The 20,370-nt window shown below is 48.1% G+C and overlaps 1 protein-coding gene and 1 long non-coding RNA gene across 17 annotated transcripts in view; one reads left to right on the top strand and one right to left on the bottom strand.

The window, feature by feature from the left end:
* LOC129524561 (uncharacterized) lies at positions 1–6,599 on the bottom strand. The gene is made up of 4 exons (XR_008668375.2): positions 6,000–6,599; positions 4,252–4,397; positions 1,017–1,131; positions 1–900 (listed from the first exon to the last, which is right to left on the bottom strand). It is a non-coding gene; the product is annotated as an uncharacterized lncRNA (long non-coding RNA).
* A 77-nt stretch (positions 6,600–6,676) lies between these two features.
* Positions 6,677–20,370, top strand: part of TMEM268 (transmembrane protein 268) — a 34,514-nt gene continuing 20,820 nt past the window's right edge. For 4 of the 16 annotated variants that reach the window (XR_008668374.2, XM_063696723.1, XM_055350495.2 and 1 more), the window contains exons 1-3: positions 6,721–6,957; positions 11,837–12,020; positions 19,082–19,191. Coding sequence is in view for 12 of the 16 variants with exons in the window: in XM_063696723.1 (XP_063552793.1) it covers positions 11,915–12,020; positions 19,082–19,191 (216 nt within the window). In the remaining 4 variants the exon portion in view is untranslated. Of the gene's footprint in view, positions 6,958–11,424; positions 11,731–11,836; positions 12,021–17,035; positions 17,234–18,867; positions 19,192–20,370 lie in introns of those variants that run through there. The other 12 variants (XR_010130331.1, XM_063696719.1, XM_063696720.1 and 9 more) reach the window with 9 other exon arrangements.

Here is a 20,370-nt window from a genome sequence, read left to right on the forward strand (position 1 = left end):
CATCTCACAAATTCCCTGAAGAATTACCCCTTCCACTTTCTGAATGGGGGAGAGGAGAGGGAAACTTGTAAAAAAACTTGTAAAAAAAAAAAAAAGTAACTTGTCAGAGGCCACATGTCCAATCTCTGCTTCTATCAAGGGAAGCCCATTATGTTCTATGCACATATATAAACACGCAGCAGCCCTGCAGGTTAGACACTGTAATCCCACTTCCATGGATGAGAAAGCTGAGGCCCAGAGGCTTACAGAATGTTCAACGTCACAGAGCAAGGAAGTGACAGAATTGAAGTCCCATCAGATCAGCCTGCAGGCTGCAAGAGAAAACCTACCATGCTCTGCCTTCAGGCTTTTCTCCCAGGACATTGGTGGACTGGGTACTTGGCTTCCTATAACCCCAATAAAGCCTTTGAGCCTGATTGAGTAAGGCCCGTAACTAACATTCTGCATTTCTTGGTCTTTATTGTACTCAAGAAAACTGATGGTACCAGAAGTCAGCAAAAGCTGTTCAACAGAAAAGAACGCTTTGATCAGTCTTGCGTGTTCCTTGTTTTTCCACCTGTTTAATTATTTTTCTCCCCTTGAGGGTCATTCTGGCAGATCTCAGAGTGTTTTTCTCTTGTCAACTGATCTCACATCACTTCAGTGGCTCTGAAATTACTGAAAAAGCTTCAGCACAGGCAGGCAGCTCTAGTTTTGCTTTTTTTTCTGTTTTCTTTTTTGTTTTTTGTTTTTTTCCTTCTTGTGCAAATACATAGGTCTTAAGAGGCAGGTTAAGCACATTCTTTATTGAGATATTTGGCCAGTGGTTCAGGGAGATCTAGAAGGTGAAAGATCATCAGGTCAACATAGATCTTCTCTGGCTTTTAAAAAAATTTCCGATGCCACTGGCTCCTGGATCAACTGTGAATTTAAAGCCATAGTTTACTGTGTTTGAAGGAATGATTGATAGGGATGGGTAGGCTTGAAGAGTTAAGGAGCAGGCAGCCTCCTTTTTTTCCTACTTGAAAATAACTTACGGCCGGGTGCAGTGGCTGACACCTATAATCCTAGCATTTTGGGAGGCCAAGATGGGTGGATCGCTTGAGCTCAGGTGATCGATACCAGACTGGGCAACATGGGGAAACCCTGTCTCTACAAAAAATACAAAAGAAAAAAATTAGTTGGATATGGTGGTGGCGCTGCCTATAGTCTCAGCTACTTGTGGGGGCTAAAGCAGGAGGATCGCTTGAACCTGGGATGCAGAGGTTGCAGTGAGCCGAGATTGTGCCACTGCACTCCTGCCTGGGTAACAAAGTTGAGATCCTGTATCAAAAAAACAAAAAAGAAAAGAAAAAGAAAATAACTTACAAAGCAGGATGGCAGCATTCTAGATGCTGCCGTTGATGATAAGTTTAGGAGAGAAACAAGGCTGCTTGTTCAGAGAGCAAGACTGGGTTGTCTACAATTATCTTAGGTGGTTTTTAAAGATGAAAAGACCGATAGTCTAGTTACCTAGTTAAAAAAGCCCAATTGCCTTCAACTGCCCTTGCCTCTTCTCCACAGCCGCTAGAGGGGAGTTCTCCCTCTTCTGACTCTTCTGACCCTGGCACTTGTCTTTCTGTTCATAGTGCAGAAACAGATCCCTGACCCCTATCTGCCCCGGGGGGATTGCTGGCCTTCCTGATAGGAATTCAGAGGATTTTTTCTTCTGACTTAGGCCCGGTTTCCTGACAAACAGCATGTGATCTGTCTGACTTCCAGCACACCTCCTGCCAAGCACAGCTATGTATTAAGTCCCAAGCTCTCACGTACAGTTAGTCTACCTCTCCCATAGCGGAGTCCGTCATTTGACGATGTGACTTCCCGGAGCTGAAATCAATGTAATGGAGCCACTAGCAACAGAACATTCTGTGGGACACACTTTCGGAAATAATTTCTAAAATAGCTCACATTTATTAACATCAACTTTATACCAGGTGGCATTCAAGGTACTCTATATACATAATCTAATTTTCCTACCATCTCTATGAGGTAGGTATTATTATTTCTATTTTGCAGATTAGGAAACTGAGGCTACAGGGCCACAGAGCCAATTTGTGGTGAAGTCTGGATTTAAACCCAGGTCTGTCTGAGTTCCCAGCCTGAATTACTAATAACTGCATTCTTTGGTTCAATTTGTTCAGGCTATGGCAATGTTCCAAGTAGTATGTCTCCATGAAAAGTTTAGGAAGTTAGTGAATCTATAACTGGCACATGAGCTCCAAAAAAAAAAAAAAAAAACACCAAAAAACACCAAGATGTAAGTTTTGATCTTTTGATCTTTGCCTTTTCACTTACTCATCCAGCAGTTCTGAGGTTCTCCCAGTACCATCTGCTGCAACACTAAGGTTCTGCCAGGCTGGAAAAAAGTTCATTCTCTTACTTCATCCAAGTTATCAAACAGTGTTGGCAGCTAGCCCTCAGCCCTGGGTCTGTAACCCTTACAGACACAACAGGACAGATGGAGCAACTGCTGAGTAAGGGTGGCTTTGGCTGGGGTTTGTGGTTATTTGGATTTATCTATAGTTGAGGCCCTGATGATTTCATTCATATTTATTCATTCACTACTTCATATGCATTTAACAATTACTGAGGACAGGGTTAGGGGCAGGCGGATAGCTATGAACATGGGTAGAAACAGCCCTATGCCCAAAAGGCTTACTCTCTTTTTGGGAAAGGGGACACTGAACAATGACAATACCATGTGATGAGTACGGGATGAGTGTAGGTTAAGCAAGAGTAGGGCTGGACACAGTGGCTTACACCTGTAATCCCAGCACTTTGGGAGGCCGAGGCAGGTGTATTGCTTGAGCTCAAGAGTTCGAGACCAGCTTGGGCAACATGGTAAAACCCTGTCTCTACTAAAAATAAAAAATTAGCCAGGAATGATGGTGCATGCCTGTAGTCCCAGATACTTGGGAGGCTGAGGTGGGAGGATCGCTTGAGCCTAGGAGGTCGGGGCTGCAGTGAGCCAAGATCGTGCTGCTGTACTCCAGCCTGGGTGACAGAGTGAGACCCTGTCTCAAAAAATAAAAACAAACAAAGCCAGAAACAAACAAACAAGAGTAACTATGAGAATGAACTATGAGAATGGGCAACTGGCCTAGGCCCAGGACAGGGCAGGGCTCCCAGAAGAAGGGCCCTTTCAGCTGAAACCCGAGAATGAGTTGGTTGGTCAGGTGGAACAATGGGGCTGGGGTTTGGAGACAACTTTCCAGATGGGAGAGAATGGCAACCACTGAGAACTAGAAGTGAGAGAACAGGGGGAGAGGGTTATAGGAGGAACTGAGAGATGCTCTGTATTTTTGGAGCATAGGGTTTTTACGTGTTGGGAGAGAGTGAGTAAAGATTAGTCCAGGGTAGGCTGTGGGTGGGGAGAGGCTTGGGCCCACCACAAGGACCTTGTGGATTCAAGATGATCACTACTGAAGTCTGCTTTCCAGCACACCTGACTGGATTTCACCCTACTTTCACTGGATTTTATTGTCCTTTCTCCATTCTACATGAGCACCCACTCCTCCTTGCTATGCCAGGACTGAATACTGGTGACATTTCAGAGATGCAAACACATGATACCTTGTTGTCCAAGAATGCACCACACTTTTACTGAGCATTTTCTTCTAAGCACTTCATCACTTCAATTAATTCTTGCAATCTCCCGGATTAGCAGTTATCTGCCTTTCATAAATGAGGGTATTGAAATTCAGAGAGTGAGCTGAGCTGCCTGCCAATGCCACATGCCAGTAAGTGGTAGAGCCTGGTGGGCCAGCTCCAAAGGCCCCTGTCTTCTGTGCCTCCCTGGTATAGGAGATTGATGTGTCAGCACTAAGTTCACGCTGGAGTGACCAGCAGTGAGAATGAAGAGTAAAGGCAGCCTGGCAGAAAGGGCAGGGGGACCACATCTGGCTTCATGGAGGAGGGCGACCTTGTTGGAGAGCTAGGGTTTAGATAGATGGTGATCAGGCCACACACCTGTTGCAGGATCCCTTTTAATATCCTATCATCAGTGAGTAAAGCTTCAATATCTCTTGAGGCTCTTGCTCCCACGCATCTAAATTGTTTTTTGTTTTTGTTTTGTTTGGAAATCAGGCACACTAAATAGGGACCTGGTGTGTATGGTTCACTCTTGCTCAGTACAATGCCTGTCCCTTAGCAGGTACTGAACGTCCATTTGTGGATAAATAAATGAATGAACTTCATTTTTAGTAGCCCACTACTTGGATCCTTACTTACCTGGTGAATGAGGGTGCCCGGGTGGTATCTACTGCTCAGGTTGTCAATTCCTGCTCCTGCCTCCAATCATGCTGTCTCTGAGGGCTGGCCGATCATGCAGCCAGCTAAGTTCTGGGGTCTGAGAGTTTCCCAACAATTTGGAATATCTGTTAAAATAAAAAAATGCATGCATAGGCCAGGTGCAGTGGCTTACCCCTGTAATCCCAGTACTTTGGGAGGCCAAGGCGGGTGGATCACCTGAGGTCGGGAGTTCGAGACCAGCCTGGGCAACATGGTGAAACCCCGTCTCTACTAAAAATGCAAAAATTAGCCAGGCATGGTGGCACACCCCTGTAATCCCAGCTACTCGGGAGGCTGAGGTGGGAGAATCGCTTGAACCCGGGAGGTGGAGGCTGCAGTGAGCCAAGATCGCACCACTGCACTCCAGCCTGGGTGACAGAGCGAGACCCCATCTCAAAAACAAACAAACAAACAAACAAAAAAGCATGTACATTCTGACTCAGCACATCTACTTATAGAAATGGGCCAGGCATGGTGGCTTGCACGTGTAATCCCAGCACTTTGGGAGGCTGAAGTGGGAGGATCACTTGAGTGTAGGAGTTTGAGACTAGCTGGGGAAACATAGTAAGACCCTGCATCTACAAAACAAAAACAAAAACAAAAACATTAGCCGGGAGTGGTGGCATGCACTTTTAGACCCATCTACCAGAGAGGCTGAGGTGGGAGGATCCCTTGAGCCTGAGAGGAGAGGCCGAGGCTGCAGTGAGCTGTGACTGCACCACTGCACTCCAGCCTGGGCAACAGAGAGTGACCCTGTCTCAGAAAAAGAAAAAGAAAAAGAAGGAAGGAAGGAAGGAAAGAGAGAAAGAGAGAGAGAAAGAAAGAAAGAAGGAAAGAAAAAGAAACAAAGAAAGAAAGAGAGAAAGAAAGAAAGAAAGAAGGAAAGAAAAAGAAACAAAGAAAAAGAAAGAAAGAAAGAGAGAAAGAGAAAGAAATGCAGGCTGTGGCATGTTTGCATGTACGCAACAATGCTGCTATGTATATCAGGGCAAGGCCTGTCAGCAAGGCTGGAAATCACCTTCATGTCCACCAAGAAAGAAGGGTAAAGAAAACAAAGACCCTTTCTATTAGGTTGGTGCAAAAATAATTGCGGTTTTTGCAATTTTTTTTTTTTTTTTTTTTTTTTTTGAGATGTAGTTTTGCTCTTGTTGCCCAGGCTGGAGTGCAATGGCGCAATCTCGGCTCACCACAACCTCCGCCTCCGGGTTCAGGCGATTCTCCTGCCTCAGTCTCCCGAGTAGCTGGGATTACAGGCATGCGCCACCAGGCCCGGCTAATTTTGTATTTTTAGTAGAGACGGGGTTTCCCCATGTTGATCAGGCTGGTCTCGAACTCCCGACCTCAGGTAATCCTCCCGCCTCGGCCTCCCAAAGTGCTGGGATTACAGGCGTGAGCCACCGCGCCCAGCCTGTAATGTTTTTAATGGCAAAAAAACGCAATAACTTTTGCACAAACCTAATATTAATATAGGGACGTTTATGTGCCCCTTAAAAGGAAATGAGGCAGTGTGGCGCGTTCTGGCCGATCAGCGCCAAGGTACTTTGTCGAATGAAAAAGCAGAGTGCCCAACAGAATAGAAAAGGCCTTCCTTTGTGTAAACACACACACGCACAGGTACATATGTGCTCTAAGGAAAAATACAAGGAAAGCACAAGGTTAGTGTTTTCCTCAGGGGAAAGGTTACTTACTTTTAACCGTAGACCCTTTGAAATTACGAATGATGGCGATGGGAGTGAGCCCTTGTGAGTATATCAATTGGGAACACGAGTGAGTATGTGTCTGGTAGCTGTGTACATTTCACACACACTATCTCATTAAATCTTCACACGACCTCATGAAGTAGCTATAATTATCTGCTTTTTACAGAAAACGAAGGCACAAAGAGGTTAAATAATTTACCAAAGATGATAATAAGAAGTGGAGAGACCCGAATCACAGCCTAGATAGTCTGACCCCAAACCAATGCTCTTAATAATACAGCACATACACAATTTTCCATTAGAAACAAGTCCCCGGCCAGGTGCGGTGGCTCACGCCTGTAATCCCAACACTTTGGGAGGCCCAGGCGAGAGGATCGCTTGAGGTCAGGAGTCCGATAGCAGCCTGGGCAACACAGCGAAACCCCCGACTCTAAAAACAACGACAAAACCAACCAAACAAAAACCAAACCCAAGTCCCCAATAAACTTCTGGTCTCAAATACTGCCTCATCCACGGGTTCCGTGATTGTGTGTGAGGGGGCTGGACCTCTGGAGTAAGCCGCTCCTTTACAGTGGGGAGACGGCGGGAACCCGTGCCCCAAGATGCCGTGCACGTGGTCGGCTCCGCGCGGAGGCTCCTTCCGGCGTCCCGGGGGGGCGCTCGGCTGATGAAACGCGGCCTCCAGCTCCGCTCCGCCGCGGGCCCGGGAGGCGCGTTCCCTCTTGGCCCCAAAGCGAGTCCGGCGGGCGGCTCCTCGGGGTTGGGCGACCGAGCGGGGCCGGCCGGGCGGGGGGCGGGCCCGTGAAGGCGGCGCCGCGCGGCGCGGGAGGCGGGCGGGGCGCGGGGCTGCGGTGCCCAGAGGCTGCGGCACTAGGGGCTTGGCGCCCCCGACCTTCCGCGTCCCGGGGTGGCGGCGGCGGCGGCGGCGGCGGCGGCGGCGCGGGCGGTGAGTATGCGCGGGCCCGGGCGCGCGCCCGTGTCCTGCGATCCGGGCTTGGTGCTGTGGGGCTCCGGGGCCGGGAAGCAGCCTGGGCGCCTCCGCCTTGGCCTGCGTTCGGGCCCGACGGCCTGGGGTCGGCGCGGCGGGCAGCCTGCGGGGAGTCCTTCGTGCGCCCTGGGGCCCCTCCCCCGCGTGCCGGCCGCGGGAGCGGCTCTGACAAGCCTCCTGGGGGCCCGCGGTTGGGGAGGGCCAGACTGATTTCTGGGGAGAAGGAGATCCCCCATCCTCAGCCGACCTGGACAGTTCCAGAGGGCGGAGACTGAGACTGGGACGAGACAGCTGCCCAAGGCCAAGGCCGTGTATGGCGAGACAGCTCCAGCTGGCGTGAAGGAGCCTGGGTTTCAATTCTGGCCCAGTCCAGGACCGGCTCCTTGACCTTGGATGGTACACTTTCTTTTCTGGGTCTTAACGTCCTCACCTGTAAAATGGAGAGCTCGGACTCATTGTGTCTCAAGGTTTTTCCGCCCCGAAACTTCTGTAACAGGCCCTCTTAGGGTCTCGTGTTGGGTTTTTCACAAACAGAACAAAACCTGACTTAGGAAACTGACGAATCTCAGTGCTGCACATAGTTCCCGGGGAGGCTGGGCACTCGGTGTCTGCAGAGCTGGGGGCCTTTGCGCAATAGGACTTAAGAGTATGTTCCTTTGCAGATGCTCTCTACGGGCTGAAAAAGAGGGGAGTTGACCTTGTGCAAGATGGATATCTGGAAGTTCTGGTTAAAATGCAGAATCAGCAAAAGAGACCCAGAGAAGCTCTAGTTTTCCTGCTTAGTTGCAGGGGCCTCAAGGCTATGCTCACTCCCCCTGCTCTGCCTCCACCCTGCTGTCTGTCTGACCTTCTGTGTTATCCTAGGGCTGGTGCAGGGCTGAGCTGGATGGGGAAATGGGGTTCAGGACATATGATAGGCATCTGCCCTTGAGGTCTTGCCAGCAGCCCTCCTGCCCTCTGCAGCTTCCTGGTTGAATGAGGGGCTGCAAGGTGACCACACAGGCTGCCCTGATGGGCCTGTCCTGGCCTCTGGTCCATATCCCTTTCTGCTTGGCACTGGCCTCTCTTGGCTCTCACCTCCACCTTTGCCAAGCCCAGGAGCCTCCTCCAGGAAGCCTTCCGGAGAACCCTTCCCCCACCCCAACCAAGGTGCTCCCTCTCACTGCCTTGTTGCAATTGTTTGTTTTGTAATTGTCTTTCCCTGAGTTTGTCTTTCCTACCAGATGGTGATCCCTAGCAGGGAGGGCTGAGTAGGAACTTCAGATTTTATTTCCAGTTTCGTGCTCAAGATAGCACAGGGCCTGGCCTGAGAAGGTGCTTAGGAAATGTCTGTGGAGTAAAAATGATGGCAGCTATATTTCTTCAATGATTCCTATTTGCCCAGTGCTATTTTGAGTGATTTACATGTGTGAACTCTTTAAACCTCACAACCACCTGAAGTTACTGTCGTTATCCCCACTTACATGTAAGGAAACTGAGGCAGAGAGAAGTAACTTACTCAAGGTTACACAGGTGGGAAGCGGCAGGACAGGGCTGGTTACTTTTAGCTATTACAGGAAACAGCCTCCAGGTGAATGGGATAAAGCCTGCTGATTAGTATTTTGTGAGAGGCTGATGGGGCCAAGTAGAGTGCTGTGGTTTCTTCTGAAAGACAATGCCTCATGGTGGGATTTTGCAACAAATGGAACCTTCCACACAGTCTGGAAGGCTACCTGTGCAACTCCAGCCTGGGCATGGTCCCTCGTGGCTGCTCGGTCCCCCAGGCCTTTTTGAGACTCTAGTACAGCATCTCTGGGCTGTAGGCCCCTAGCTACGATGTCCCTTCGTTTCTTGTCTGGAACATGGATCTCAGAATTATATCTGCCTCAGGGGCCTAAGAGATGATCAAATGAAGGAGGGAAGGGCTTCAGTGATTATCAAGTGCAGGGCAGAGATCCTTGTGGCTATTTTTGTTGGTACAGGAAGAAAGTAAGGCATGATGAGAGTGAGAAACACTTAGCATATTTAGGAGAGTCTCCTGCTGTGGGCCAGGTGAGGAGGAGAAGGCCCCTGCCATCCCCAGTGTAGCATCTCAAGGCTGACTTGCATTTGTTGCTTGATCTTGCCTGAGAAACGCAGTCTCCCTTGACTCACTCTTTTTTGTTTTGTTTTGTTTTGTTTTGTAAGGGTGATTTCATGAACATTCTCAGAGACAGTCACACTAGAGTGCAGAGGGGCAAGGGCGTGGAAATTATGGGCTTGGACCCTGGAGCCAGATGGCTTGGGTTTACCTCCTGGCTCCATGGCTGGTAGCATAGCCTCCCAACCTTGGGCAAGTCACTTTACATCTTTGACCTGCGGTTTTTTCTCCTGTAAAATAGGAAAATCATGTTGAGGAAAGGGGCCTGTCTGGTGAGCAGAGTACTGGATATTATGCTTGCATTTCCTTCTGTTACATCCCCACAGCAGCTATAGGAGGTAGACCTCTCTATCCCCATTTTACAGATGAGAATAGCAAGGTTCGGGTTGTTAAGTACCTTGACAGCTAATGTCAAAGAGCATGTATGTGGTAGAGTGGGAATTTAAGTCCAGGTTTTCTGGCTCTGAAGTCTTCAATGTTTTCATAGTTTGCTGCTTTGTAGCCTTAGAGCCCAGTGCAGGGCAGATACATGATAATTGTTAAAGGCTTGTCTTTTACATATTCTTGGTTGGGAGAGGGGGCTCCTAAGTGATCTTCCAGAGCTGAAAATCGGGGCCAGCTTCAGGTGCATGCAACCTGTGCAGTCACACAGGGTCCCCCACTTAGGAAGCCCCTCCCATTTGGTTTAATGCTGTGCTGTCGCCATCTTGAAAGTCTTCATTATTTTTGTAGAAGAGGCCTCACATTTTCATTTCGCATTGGGCCCATTCTGTAGCTGCTGCTGTTTAAAGTATTGAGAGAAGTGAAAAATGGTGAGGGCATAAGAGCCCTGTTCCCCCTCTAGGGGGCCTGATCAGTGGCCATCAGCCCTTGGGCCAGCTTGGAATCATGAAGATGTGTGCTGACTGGCCACTTCATATCTTCACGAACGTCTAGAACCATGGCAGCAAAAGACGATTCTAGTAGACCTTTCATCAAGGTGGTTAGTTAGCAGGGCTGGTGTGTCATCCCAGGGGACTTAGGCCTGATTTTCCTTGGTGAGGGGTGATTTTCAGGCCTGCTGGAGGACACATAACAGAGGTAAATGTGCAGGTTGCTGCTGGAGGGAGTGGCACTGGAAACTCAGTTTCTCATTAAGGAAACACCCATGACAGGTGTCACTGCCTTTTTTTTTTTCTTTTTTTTTTTTTTAAGATGGAGTCTCTCTCTGTCGCCCAGGCTGGAGGTCAGTGGCGTGATCTCGGCTCACTGCAATCTCTGCCTCCCGGGTTCAAGTGATTCTCCTGCCTCAGCCTCCTGAGTAGCTGGGATTACAGGCGCCTGCCACCATGCCCGGCTAATTTTTGTATTTTTAGTAGAGACGGGGTTTCACTATGTTTGCCAGGCTGGTCTCAAACTCCTGACCTCAGGTGATCTGCCCGCCTCAGCCTCCCAAAGTGCTGGGATTACAGGCGTGAGCCACCGTGCTGGGTGGTGTCACTGCTTTTGCTGATGAACGTGACTGAGTGATTCCTGCTATGCCTCTCCGTGACCTGGCTGTGGGGACTTTGGAGTGTGTCCTTTGTTCAGATGCTGTTGTATGTCCTTTATATGTGTCATCCATTGATCCTTTGCAGCAACCCTGTGGGGAGGGTACCCAGATTTGGAGAGCTGAAGCTGTCTGAGATTAAACCACTTGCCCAAGTTGACATAACTAAGAGGTGGTAGAGCTGGCTTAAAAAAATTTCTTTTTTGAGGCTAGTCAAGTGCAGTAGTGAGAAGGGGAGAAAAGAGTAGAACAAGGAGTTTGGTCTGTAACTGACTGTGAACATGCAATTGAGATAATGCACTACTTTCAGACCAGCCTAGAACTGGCGTTTAAACTGTTTAGTCTGACTTTGGAGACCATGTTCTTGAAAACAAACCACTACTGTCCCTGCTAGGGAGCCTGATTGCTTGAATATCTGGGTATTTTTGTTCTCTGTGGCTGCTACTTTTTTCTTTTTTTTGAGACAGTGTCTTGCTCTCTCAGGCTGGAGTGTAGTGGCACGATCTCAGCTCACTGCAACCTCCGCCTCCCAGGTTCAAGTGATTCTCCTGTCTCAGCCTCCCAAGCAGCTGGGATTACAGGTGCCCACCACCATGCCTGGCCTAATTTTTGTATTTTTTAGGAGAGACGGGGTTTTGCCATGTTGGCCAGGCTGGTCTCAAACTCCTGACCTCAGGTGATCCACCCACCTCAGCCTCCCAAAGTGCTGGGATTACAGGCGTGAGCCACCTTGCCTGGCTGATTTTTTTTTTTTAATGTGTATTTTGCAGTGTCTTACAGGAAGCTACTTGAAATCCTGTGTGTAAACAAGACTCCCTGTAATGAATATACCTGTCCTGTGCCTGGTTGCCTGGGGCATCCTCCGTAAGGGAACAGAAATCCCAACTGCCTGGCAGTGGGGCCTGGTCAGCTCTTGAGTTCCCTGTGGGCCCCTGGCTGTGCCTGAGCTGGAGAAGACCCAAGACCAGAAGGGAAGTTCTCAGTTTGGGCCTTGGAAGGTTTTGGTTTCTCTTCCTCGTCCTTCTCCTCCTGGGAATTTTTCTCAGCATGTTCAAAAAGGCCAAAGTCGGCAAAAAGACTCCGGGTAACTCTCCCTGGCCTTTGGTGACTTTGGCCCTGGAGACAGCCCCTAGGAACCCCGGCTTGCCCAGGCTCAGGCCTGAAGTTCTTTTTTGTGCTGTTTTCTGAAGGCATATGATGCTGAGCTGGCTGCTCCAGAATGAACCACAGCTCTGAGAAGGGGAAGTAGAAACAGCTGGCACCCTGCCATGGCCTGTGAACCACAGGTGGACCCCGGGGCCGCTGGCCCATTGCCCCCCTCCTCCCCTGGCTGGAGTGCCCTGCCTGGAGGGAGCCCTCCCGGCTGGGGGCAAGGTAAGATCATGACCTTTCATTTTCCACCCCCTTTCTACCTCATGCTGAACTGGACTCACAGGGCGCAGAAGTTCCTTTAGATAAGCTCAGGGGGAGGTGTCTTTGAGGCCACATTCTGTCATTTTTACCAGTTCTATCTCTTGGCCTTAGACCAAGCCACCATCACTCTCTGCTGAGCCCCTGCTGTAGCTTGCTAGTTGGTTTTCTCTTTTCCATCTATTCTTTACATGGCAGCCAGAGAGCTCTTTACTATTTATTTATATTTCTAATTTATTTTTACTTATTTAGAGACAGGGTCTTGCTCTGTTATCCTGGCTGGAGTGCAGTGGTGTGATTGTAGCTCACTGGAGCCTGGAACTCCTGGGCTCAAGCAATCCTCCTACCTCAGCCCCCTGAACAGCTGGGATTACAGGCATCCACCACTACATCCTGCTAATTAAAAATGTTTTTTTGTAGAGTTGGGGCCTTACTTTGTTGCCCAGGCCGATCTCAGACTCCTGGCCTCAAGCAGTCCTCTGGCTTTGCCTTCCCAAAATGCTGGGGTTACAGGAATGGGGCCCAGAGGTTTTTTAATTTTTATTTTTTTTATTTTTTGAGATGGAGTCCCACTCTGTTGCCCAGGTTGGAATGCAGTGGCATGATCTCGGTTCACTGCAGTCTTCACCTCCCAAGTTCAAGCAGTTCTCCTGCCTCAGCTTCCCGAGTAGCTGGGATTACAGGTACCCACCACCACACCCAGCTAATTTTCGTATTTTTAGTAGAGATGGGGTTTCACCATCTTGGCCAGGCTGGTCTCGAATTTTTGACCTCAGGTGATCTGCCCACCTCGGGCTCCCAAAGTGCTGGGATTACGGGCGTGAGCCACCACACCTGGCCCCAGATATCTTTTTAAAATACACATTTAGTCCAACCATGTCAGTTTCTGCTCAGTGTTTTCCATGGGGCTTAGTGTGAAGACCTGTCGGTATCGGCTTGCAAGGCCTGCCTTCATATTCTTTGCTGTGCTGTTTTGCCTCAGGACCTTTGCACCTGCGTTCCCTTCTGCCTGTTGTGCTTTTCCCTTGCCTGCTTTCTCCTGATGAATTTCGATTCATCCATCAGACATGGTGGCTCACGCCTGTAATCCCAGCACTTTGGGAGGCCAAGGCGGGCAGATCACTTGAGGTCAGGAGTTCAAACAGTACTTGAGTACATGTTTACCTGGCCAACATGGTAAAACCCTTTCTCTACTAAAAATCAGCTGGATGTGGTGGCGGGTGCCTGTAATGCCAGCTACTAGGGAGGCTGAGGCAGGATAATCACTTGAACCGGGGAGGCAGAGGTTGCAGTGAGCCGAGATCACACCACTGGACTCCAGTTTGGGCGACAGAGTGAGACTCCATCTAAAAAAAAAAAGAAAGAAAAAGAATTTCCATTCATTCTTCAGAACTTAGTTCAATATCCCTTCCTTGAAGAATCTTCCTGGTGGCTCAGCCTAAGTCAGGACCCTCTGATATATTCCTGTTTCTCCCTCTAGCATTTATCATAGTCTGTAAATAATTATGTATAAAGTGTTGAAGTCTGGCTTCTTCACTAGAGTGTAAGCTCCCTGAAGGAAGGGGCTCCTGTCTTTTTCATCCCTGTATCTACAGTACCTAGCACAGACCTTGGCCCATAGTAGATGCTCAATCAATATTTTGTTGAATGAAAGAATTAATGAGTAGCTGGATATGGGCAAGGGGAAACAGCATCCAGAATTGTGGGGGTCCACGGGAATGTGGAGGGTTTTTTAGAGGCTTTGAAATTTGACTGCTTAAAAACAAAGGCTTCTTTTGTTACTAGTGTTGTTAGGAAAGCAATGTGTGTGTATATATGTAAGGAAAGCAGTGTGTACAGACACACAAAAGTAGAACAAGATGGAAATAATTTTTCTATCAGAACTTTGAAGACATTGCTTCACTGATTTTTGGCACGTCAGTTCTTGTTCCTTTGTAGGAAACTGCTTCCCCCTTTGCGTGTGCGTTCACGCGTGCACACACACACACACACACACAGACACACACATTTTTCTTTGGTAGCTTTACTTAGCCTAGGTGTAAAAACAAGTATTTTTAAGCGGAGGACTTGCTGTTCTCACTTTAAGGAACAGATGAGAGCTGGTATTGCCAAGAATCCAGGAACTCTTGGTTCGAAAGGCAAACAAAGACATCCTGAAAGATCTTTGCATTGCTTGGGCAAACACGTAATTCAGTGTACAACGACCTAGACCTGGGAATGGTTCTGAGTCTCCATGCGTGGAGTCCAAGTCAACGTGGAGTTTTCATTCTTGCTGTGGACTGGAGAGCTGGTCTGAGACCGGATCTGCTTGACTGCCTGCATTTTTGCACTACCTTCCCTTCTCGCTTCTTGTTCTCACTTTCATTTTCCCTGTTTACAAGGGAGTTTCTTCACTTTTCAAAGACTCAGTTTTCTTTTCCATGCTGATGGTACCAAGCTTCGGGGGCTCTTGGAGGATGAAATGAAATCATGAATGAAGCCCAAGCGTAGTGCCTGGTGCTTAGTAAATGGCTCCATATCCAGAACCTGTTCTTATTGTCTGCCTTTTTTTTTTTTTTTTGGTCTGGCTTTCCTCATTTGCTTATTTTAAAATTTATTTTTAGGCTGGGCATGGTGGCTCATGCCTGTAATCCCAGCACTTTGGGAGGCCTAGGTGGGTGGATCGGATCACCTGAGGTCAGGAGTTTGAGACCATCCCGGCCAACATGGTGAAACCCCATCTCTATGAAAAATACAAAAAATTAGCCGGGTGTGGTGGCGCACACCTGTAATCCTAGCTAGCCGGGAGGCTGAGGCAGGAGAATTGCTTGAACCTGGGAAGTGGAGGTTGCTGTGAGCTGAGATTGCACCATTGCACTCCAGCCTTGGTGACAAGAGCGAAACTCCATCTCAAAAAAAAAAAAAATTTTTATAGTTTTAGTTACTTACTTATTTTTTTTGAGACAGGATCTCACTCTGTTGCCCAGGCTGGAATACAGTGGCGTGATTTTGGCTCACTGCAGCCTTGACCTCCCAGGCTCAGGTGATCCTCCTACCCTAGTCTCCCGAGTAGCTGGGACGACAGGCACGTGCGACCACGTCTGGCTGATTTTTTGTATTTTTTTGTAGAGACGGGGTTTTTCACCATGTTGCCCAGGTTGATCTCCAACTCCTGGGCTCAAGTAATCCACTTGCCTCAGCCTCCCAATGTGCTGGGACTACAGGCGTGAGCCACCATGCCTGGCCAGTTTTATCTTTTCATATTTTATTTTTATGAAATAAAATATGAAACAATGTGTGGGAGGGTAAAAACACAGATAAATCGATGTTGCTTGATTGTAACTTTTGAGTTGTGACAAGCTTGCTTTTAAATTATGAAAATAGCAGCCAGTTATTTTGTACCCATCTTGTGCTGAGCACTTTATTTTTATCATGTTAATTATTTGTAAAGTCCTTTGCAGTGGATGTGTGCATCCTTTAAGCAAGGAAACAGGCCCATGTGTTTAAGTTGCTTCCTCAACTTTACCGTGTTAGTGAGAGGCCGAGCTCCAATTTGAACTCCAAAGCTATCTAGCTTGTGTTTTCACCACTCACCACCTCGCCTCCTTGTCCCCCACCACTTCCAAAAAAAAACAGGAGAGAGAGAAAAAAAGCAAAATAAATTTCTTTTTGGCAGGAGGTAGAATTTAGAATTCTGTGGAACCCTTGAGATCAGAGATGATATCCCAGGGTATGAAAAAAGAACCTTTTCCTCTCTGGGTGCAGTGGCTCAGGCCTGTAATCCCAGCACTTTGGGAGGCTGACATGGAAGGATTCCTTGAGCCCAGGAATTTGAGACCAGGCTGGGCAACATAGTGACCTCATCTCTACAAAATAAAACATTAAAAAAAAAATTAGCTGAATGTGGTGGTGCATGCCTATGATCCCAGTTACTTGGGAGGCTGATGTGGGAGGATTGCTTGAGCCTTGGGAGGTGGAGGTTGCAGTGAGCCATGTTAGTGTCACTGCACTCCAGCCTGGGTGACAGAGTGAGACGCTGTCTCAAAAAAAAAAAAAAAAAAAGAACCTTTTCCTATCTTATTAATTTGTTTATACACCAAACGTGTATTTAATGTGCCTCCTGTTTGTATCAGATCAGGGGATTCAGTGATGAACAAACCAGTGTGAGAGTGTATAGTCTGGTGGAAAAGATAGATTTTATTCAAGTAATTTCATGCATATGTAATAAAATAATTGCATACATAGGTATTTAGCTTTGGTGAGTATTAAGGAGAAGAGCATCAGTTATGGTAGGTTTAGCAGAGGATTTGATCAGTTAGGAGTTTAGAGTGTCAAGGAGGTCTCTCTGGGGAAAGTGAATCATGAGCTGGGATACAAATGATGCATGGGCTGTAACTGGGTGAAGCTAGGTAGACGTGTCCTAGAGAGAGGAACAGTATATGCTAAGGCCCTGGGGTGGGGGAGAACACTGTGTTCAGGGACTGAAGGAGGCTGGTGTGGTGAGACATAGAACGAGGCTGAGGGGCTCAAGCTGAGTCTGGCAGGAGGCTAGTTTTCCTAAGGGCTGGAAGAACATGGTAACAAGGTTGGCTTTTGCAAAGCACCAGGAAGCGATTGAAAATTTTCCTCAAGGCATTGGTATCATCTGATCTGCACCCTGGCCACTGTGTGGAAGATGCATTGTAGAAGTAAAGGTAGGTTTGCAGCAGAAGCCACTTAGGAGGCTACTGCAGAGGGCCAAGGGAGAGGTGAGGATGCCAGGAGGGCACAGAGTGGACAGATGTTTTGTTTGCCCAGTTGGCAGGGCTTGGTGATGCATTGGGGGAGCGGGGAGAGAGAGGGTTTGGATAGGCCAGGAATTTCCTGGAAAGTGGAGTGAGTCATTTGGCTTTGAAGACTCAAGTACTGTTCAGAGCTACACTGGGGTGACAGGAGTTTTGGATCAGCAGACAACACACTTATGCTTTAATCTCTTCTGTCCTGCCTCATTGTCTAAGCAGCCGCCATAGAGAATATGCCAAAATATCCAGTCCTCAGCAGTGCATGGCTGAAACCTGGGATCCTAGAATCCCAGGGCTGGAATCTCTCCCACCCCCGAGACCTCCTGGCTGCTGACCAGTGGCTCACAGGGCCTTGTACTGTGGTGCAAGGAGATCTGGATCCTTTTGTCCAGTTTCTCTACTTGGAACTGCAGGCAGGTAGGTTTGGCTTCGTGCTGCTGCCATTCCTCCCTGGCCTTGAGGGGATTTCAGTCCAGACTTTTCTCTCCAGCTGGTCTCATGGTCTGGCTTCATCCTACCCTTGGAGGGCGGGGGCTTTGGTAGCAGTTGTGAGCAGCCTGGGTTGATGTGTGTTTTTTGAGGGAATAAACACGTGTTTTATGCTTTTGAAATGCTGAGTGTGTTGCAGCCATACGTAGGAGGGATTACAGTAAATCAGTGTATTAGTTTTCTATTGCTGCTATAACAAGTTACTACTAACATACTGGCTTAAAACCATGGATTTGGGCCAGGTGCAGTGGCTCATGCCTGTAATCCCAGTACTTTGGGAGGCCGAGGCGGGCAGATAACATGAAGCTGGGAGTTTGAGACCAGCCTGGCCAACATGGCGAAACTGTGTCTCTACCGAAATACAAAAATTAGCCAGGCGTGGCGGTGCATGCCTGTAATCCCAGCTACTTGAAAGGCTGAGGCACAAGAATCACTTGAACCTGGGAGGTGGAGATTGTAGTAAGCTGAGATCGTGCCACTGCACTCCAGCCTGAGTGACAGAGAGAGACTGTGTCTCCAAACAACAACAACAACAACAACAACAAACCAAACCAACCACAGATTTGTTATTTATTTATTTATTTTTTTTGAGATGGAGTTTCATTCTTGTTGCCCAGGCTGGAGTGTAATGGCGTGATCTCGGTTCACTGCAACCTCCACCTCCCAGGTTCAAGCAATTCTCCTGCCTCAGCCTCCCCAGTAGCTGGGATTACAGGCATGTGCCACCACGCCCGGCTAATTTTTGTGTTTTTAGTAGAGACAGGGTTTCACCATGTTGGCCAGGCTGGTCTCGAACTCCTGACCTCAGGTGATCCATCTGCCTCGGCCTCCTAAAGTGCTGGGATTATAGGCGTGAGCCATTGCACCCAGCTGGGTTTGTTATTTCATAGTTCTGTAAGTTAGAAGTCTGACACTGATCTCACTGAGCCGAAATCCCCTTGGTGGCAGGACTGTTTTTCTTTCTGGAGGCTCTGGGGAGAATCCATTTCCTTTCCTTGTCCAGCCCCTTGGGGCCACCCACGTTCCCTGGCTCATGGCCCTCTCCCTCCATGGTCAAAGCGATCGATGCCACATCCCTCCTTGCCTTTCATCCATAGTCAAATCTCCCTCTGACTCTACTTCTGTCCCGCTTTTCCACGTTTAAGGTTCCTTGTGATTTCATGGGGCCCACCCGGATGATTCAGGATAGTCTTCCTATTAAAGGCCAGCTAATGAGCCCCCTTACTTCCACCCTTTGCCATGGAAGGCAGTATATTTGCAGGCTCTGGGGATTAGGGTGTGGACATCTTTGGGGCCATTGTTCTGCCTACTGAGACCAGTTATTTCTTACTTAGACTCTCTGAGCCTACTGGGAATTTAACTTATTCAGCTGAGCATTCTTTGCAATGCTTAAATAAAGGTCCACTGCATCACCCCCCTCAATGTAGTTTTTCAGTCTCTGTTTAAATATTCCTTGTGTTGGGGAACATTTTTTTGTGGGGACAAAAAATGCCTATTTTTTATGGGGACAGCTTTTGCTCTTGGAAAGTTCTTCCTTATTCGGTCTCACATTGTGGTCCTAGGAGCTTCCTCCCTCTGGCCTTAATCCTGCCTCCTGGGGGCTTCCCAGTCAAATCCAGTCCTTCTCCCAAGAGGATTTGAGGATGGCCACCGTGTCCCTCCTTGTTGCGAGGAGGTTCTCATGGCCAGAGGTGTGATGCCGCCAGGCTTTGGGCTCACCCCACAAGCCTGGTATGGTTATCACTCAGCCAGATGAAGCTTCTGGTCTGCTTCCAGAGCTCCACAATGGCCAGGTCCTCACTGTTCTCCGGATTGACAATACCTGTGCACCCATCTCCTTCGACCTGGGAGCCGCAGAAGAGCAACTGCAAACTTGGGGCATCCAGGTGAGTGCTGATTTCCTTGAATCCCTACCATTTTCTCCTTCATCCATTCGTCCCTCTAGCTTTTCATCCAGTTTTTCACAAAATCTTTATGAAACAGTCTGTACCAGCTGTCGTAGGGTATATAAGGAGGGTATATTAGAAGTGCCCTCTCTTTCCTCTCTTCCCAGTTAACTCACTTAACAAATGTGTATTTTTTTGGGTGCCCACTCTGTGCCAGGCACTTAACTGGCTAAACATAATAGGGGTGGACAGGACACAGTACCTATGTCCACAGATCCCAGCGGGGAAGATGGACGTGTGTGGGAGAAATTGGGACAGTATCATATAAATGCCACAGAAGAGGAATGCACAGGCAGTGAAGACATTCACAGGAGAAAATGAGAAACTTGCCTGGGGGAAGAGGGCAGTGGTTGTGAAAGCTTTGCAGAGGAGCAGATGCTTGATCTGGGATCTTGAATAAATAGGAATATGCTGGGTGGAGAGGAGGAAGGGCATTTTAGGAGAGCGAACTGCATATACAAGGGAAAGTGCCTATGAATTCATTAGATAATGATGCAGTACCTTCAAGCATGGTGATTTGAGGCCAGGCTTCACAGACCTGTGGAACTGGATGCGGATCTAGCTCCGATGCTCACTACCTATGTGACTTTAGGAAGGTGATTTAACCTTTCTGAGCCTCAGTTTTATCATCTGTAAATGTGGATAATATTGATCCCTATTACAAGGGGTTTTTGTTAAGATTAAATGCAGTAATGCTTGAGGAACCCTGGCATTGTCTCTAGTATATAGTAAATGCTCAATACATTGTAGCTATTATTGTTATGAAGTACCTATATGTATGGGTTTTACTCTCTTCCCAGAGCCCCCAACATGATCAGGCCTTTCCTGTGCTAGCCAAGGCCAAGGAGGATTAAGGATTAATTATGAATAGGGAAGATATACTGCTAATTTTAGCCTGAAGATTTTAGAATTTACTTCTTTTTTTTTTTTTTTTCAAGATAGAGTGTTGCTCTGTTGCCCAGGCTGGAGTGCAGTGGCGCAATCTGGGCTCACTGCAACCTCTGCTTCCTGGGTTCAAGTGATTCTGATGCCTCAGCCTCCCAAGTAGCTGGAACTACAAGCATGCACCACGGCTGGCTAATTTTTGTATTTTTTAGTAGAGACCGGGGTTTCACCATG

This window comes from Gorilla gorilla, chromosome 13 (assembly GCF_029281585.2).
Source record: "Gorilla gorilla gorilla isolate KB3781 chromosome 13, NHGRI_mGorGor1-v2.1_pri, whole genome shotgun sequence".
In the NCBI taxonomy this organism is placed as follows: Eukaryota; Metazoa; Chordata; class Mammalia; order Primates; family Hominidae; genus Gorilla; species Gorilla gorilla.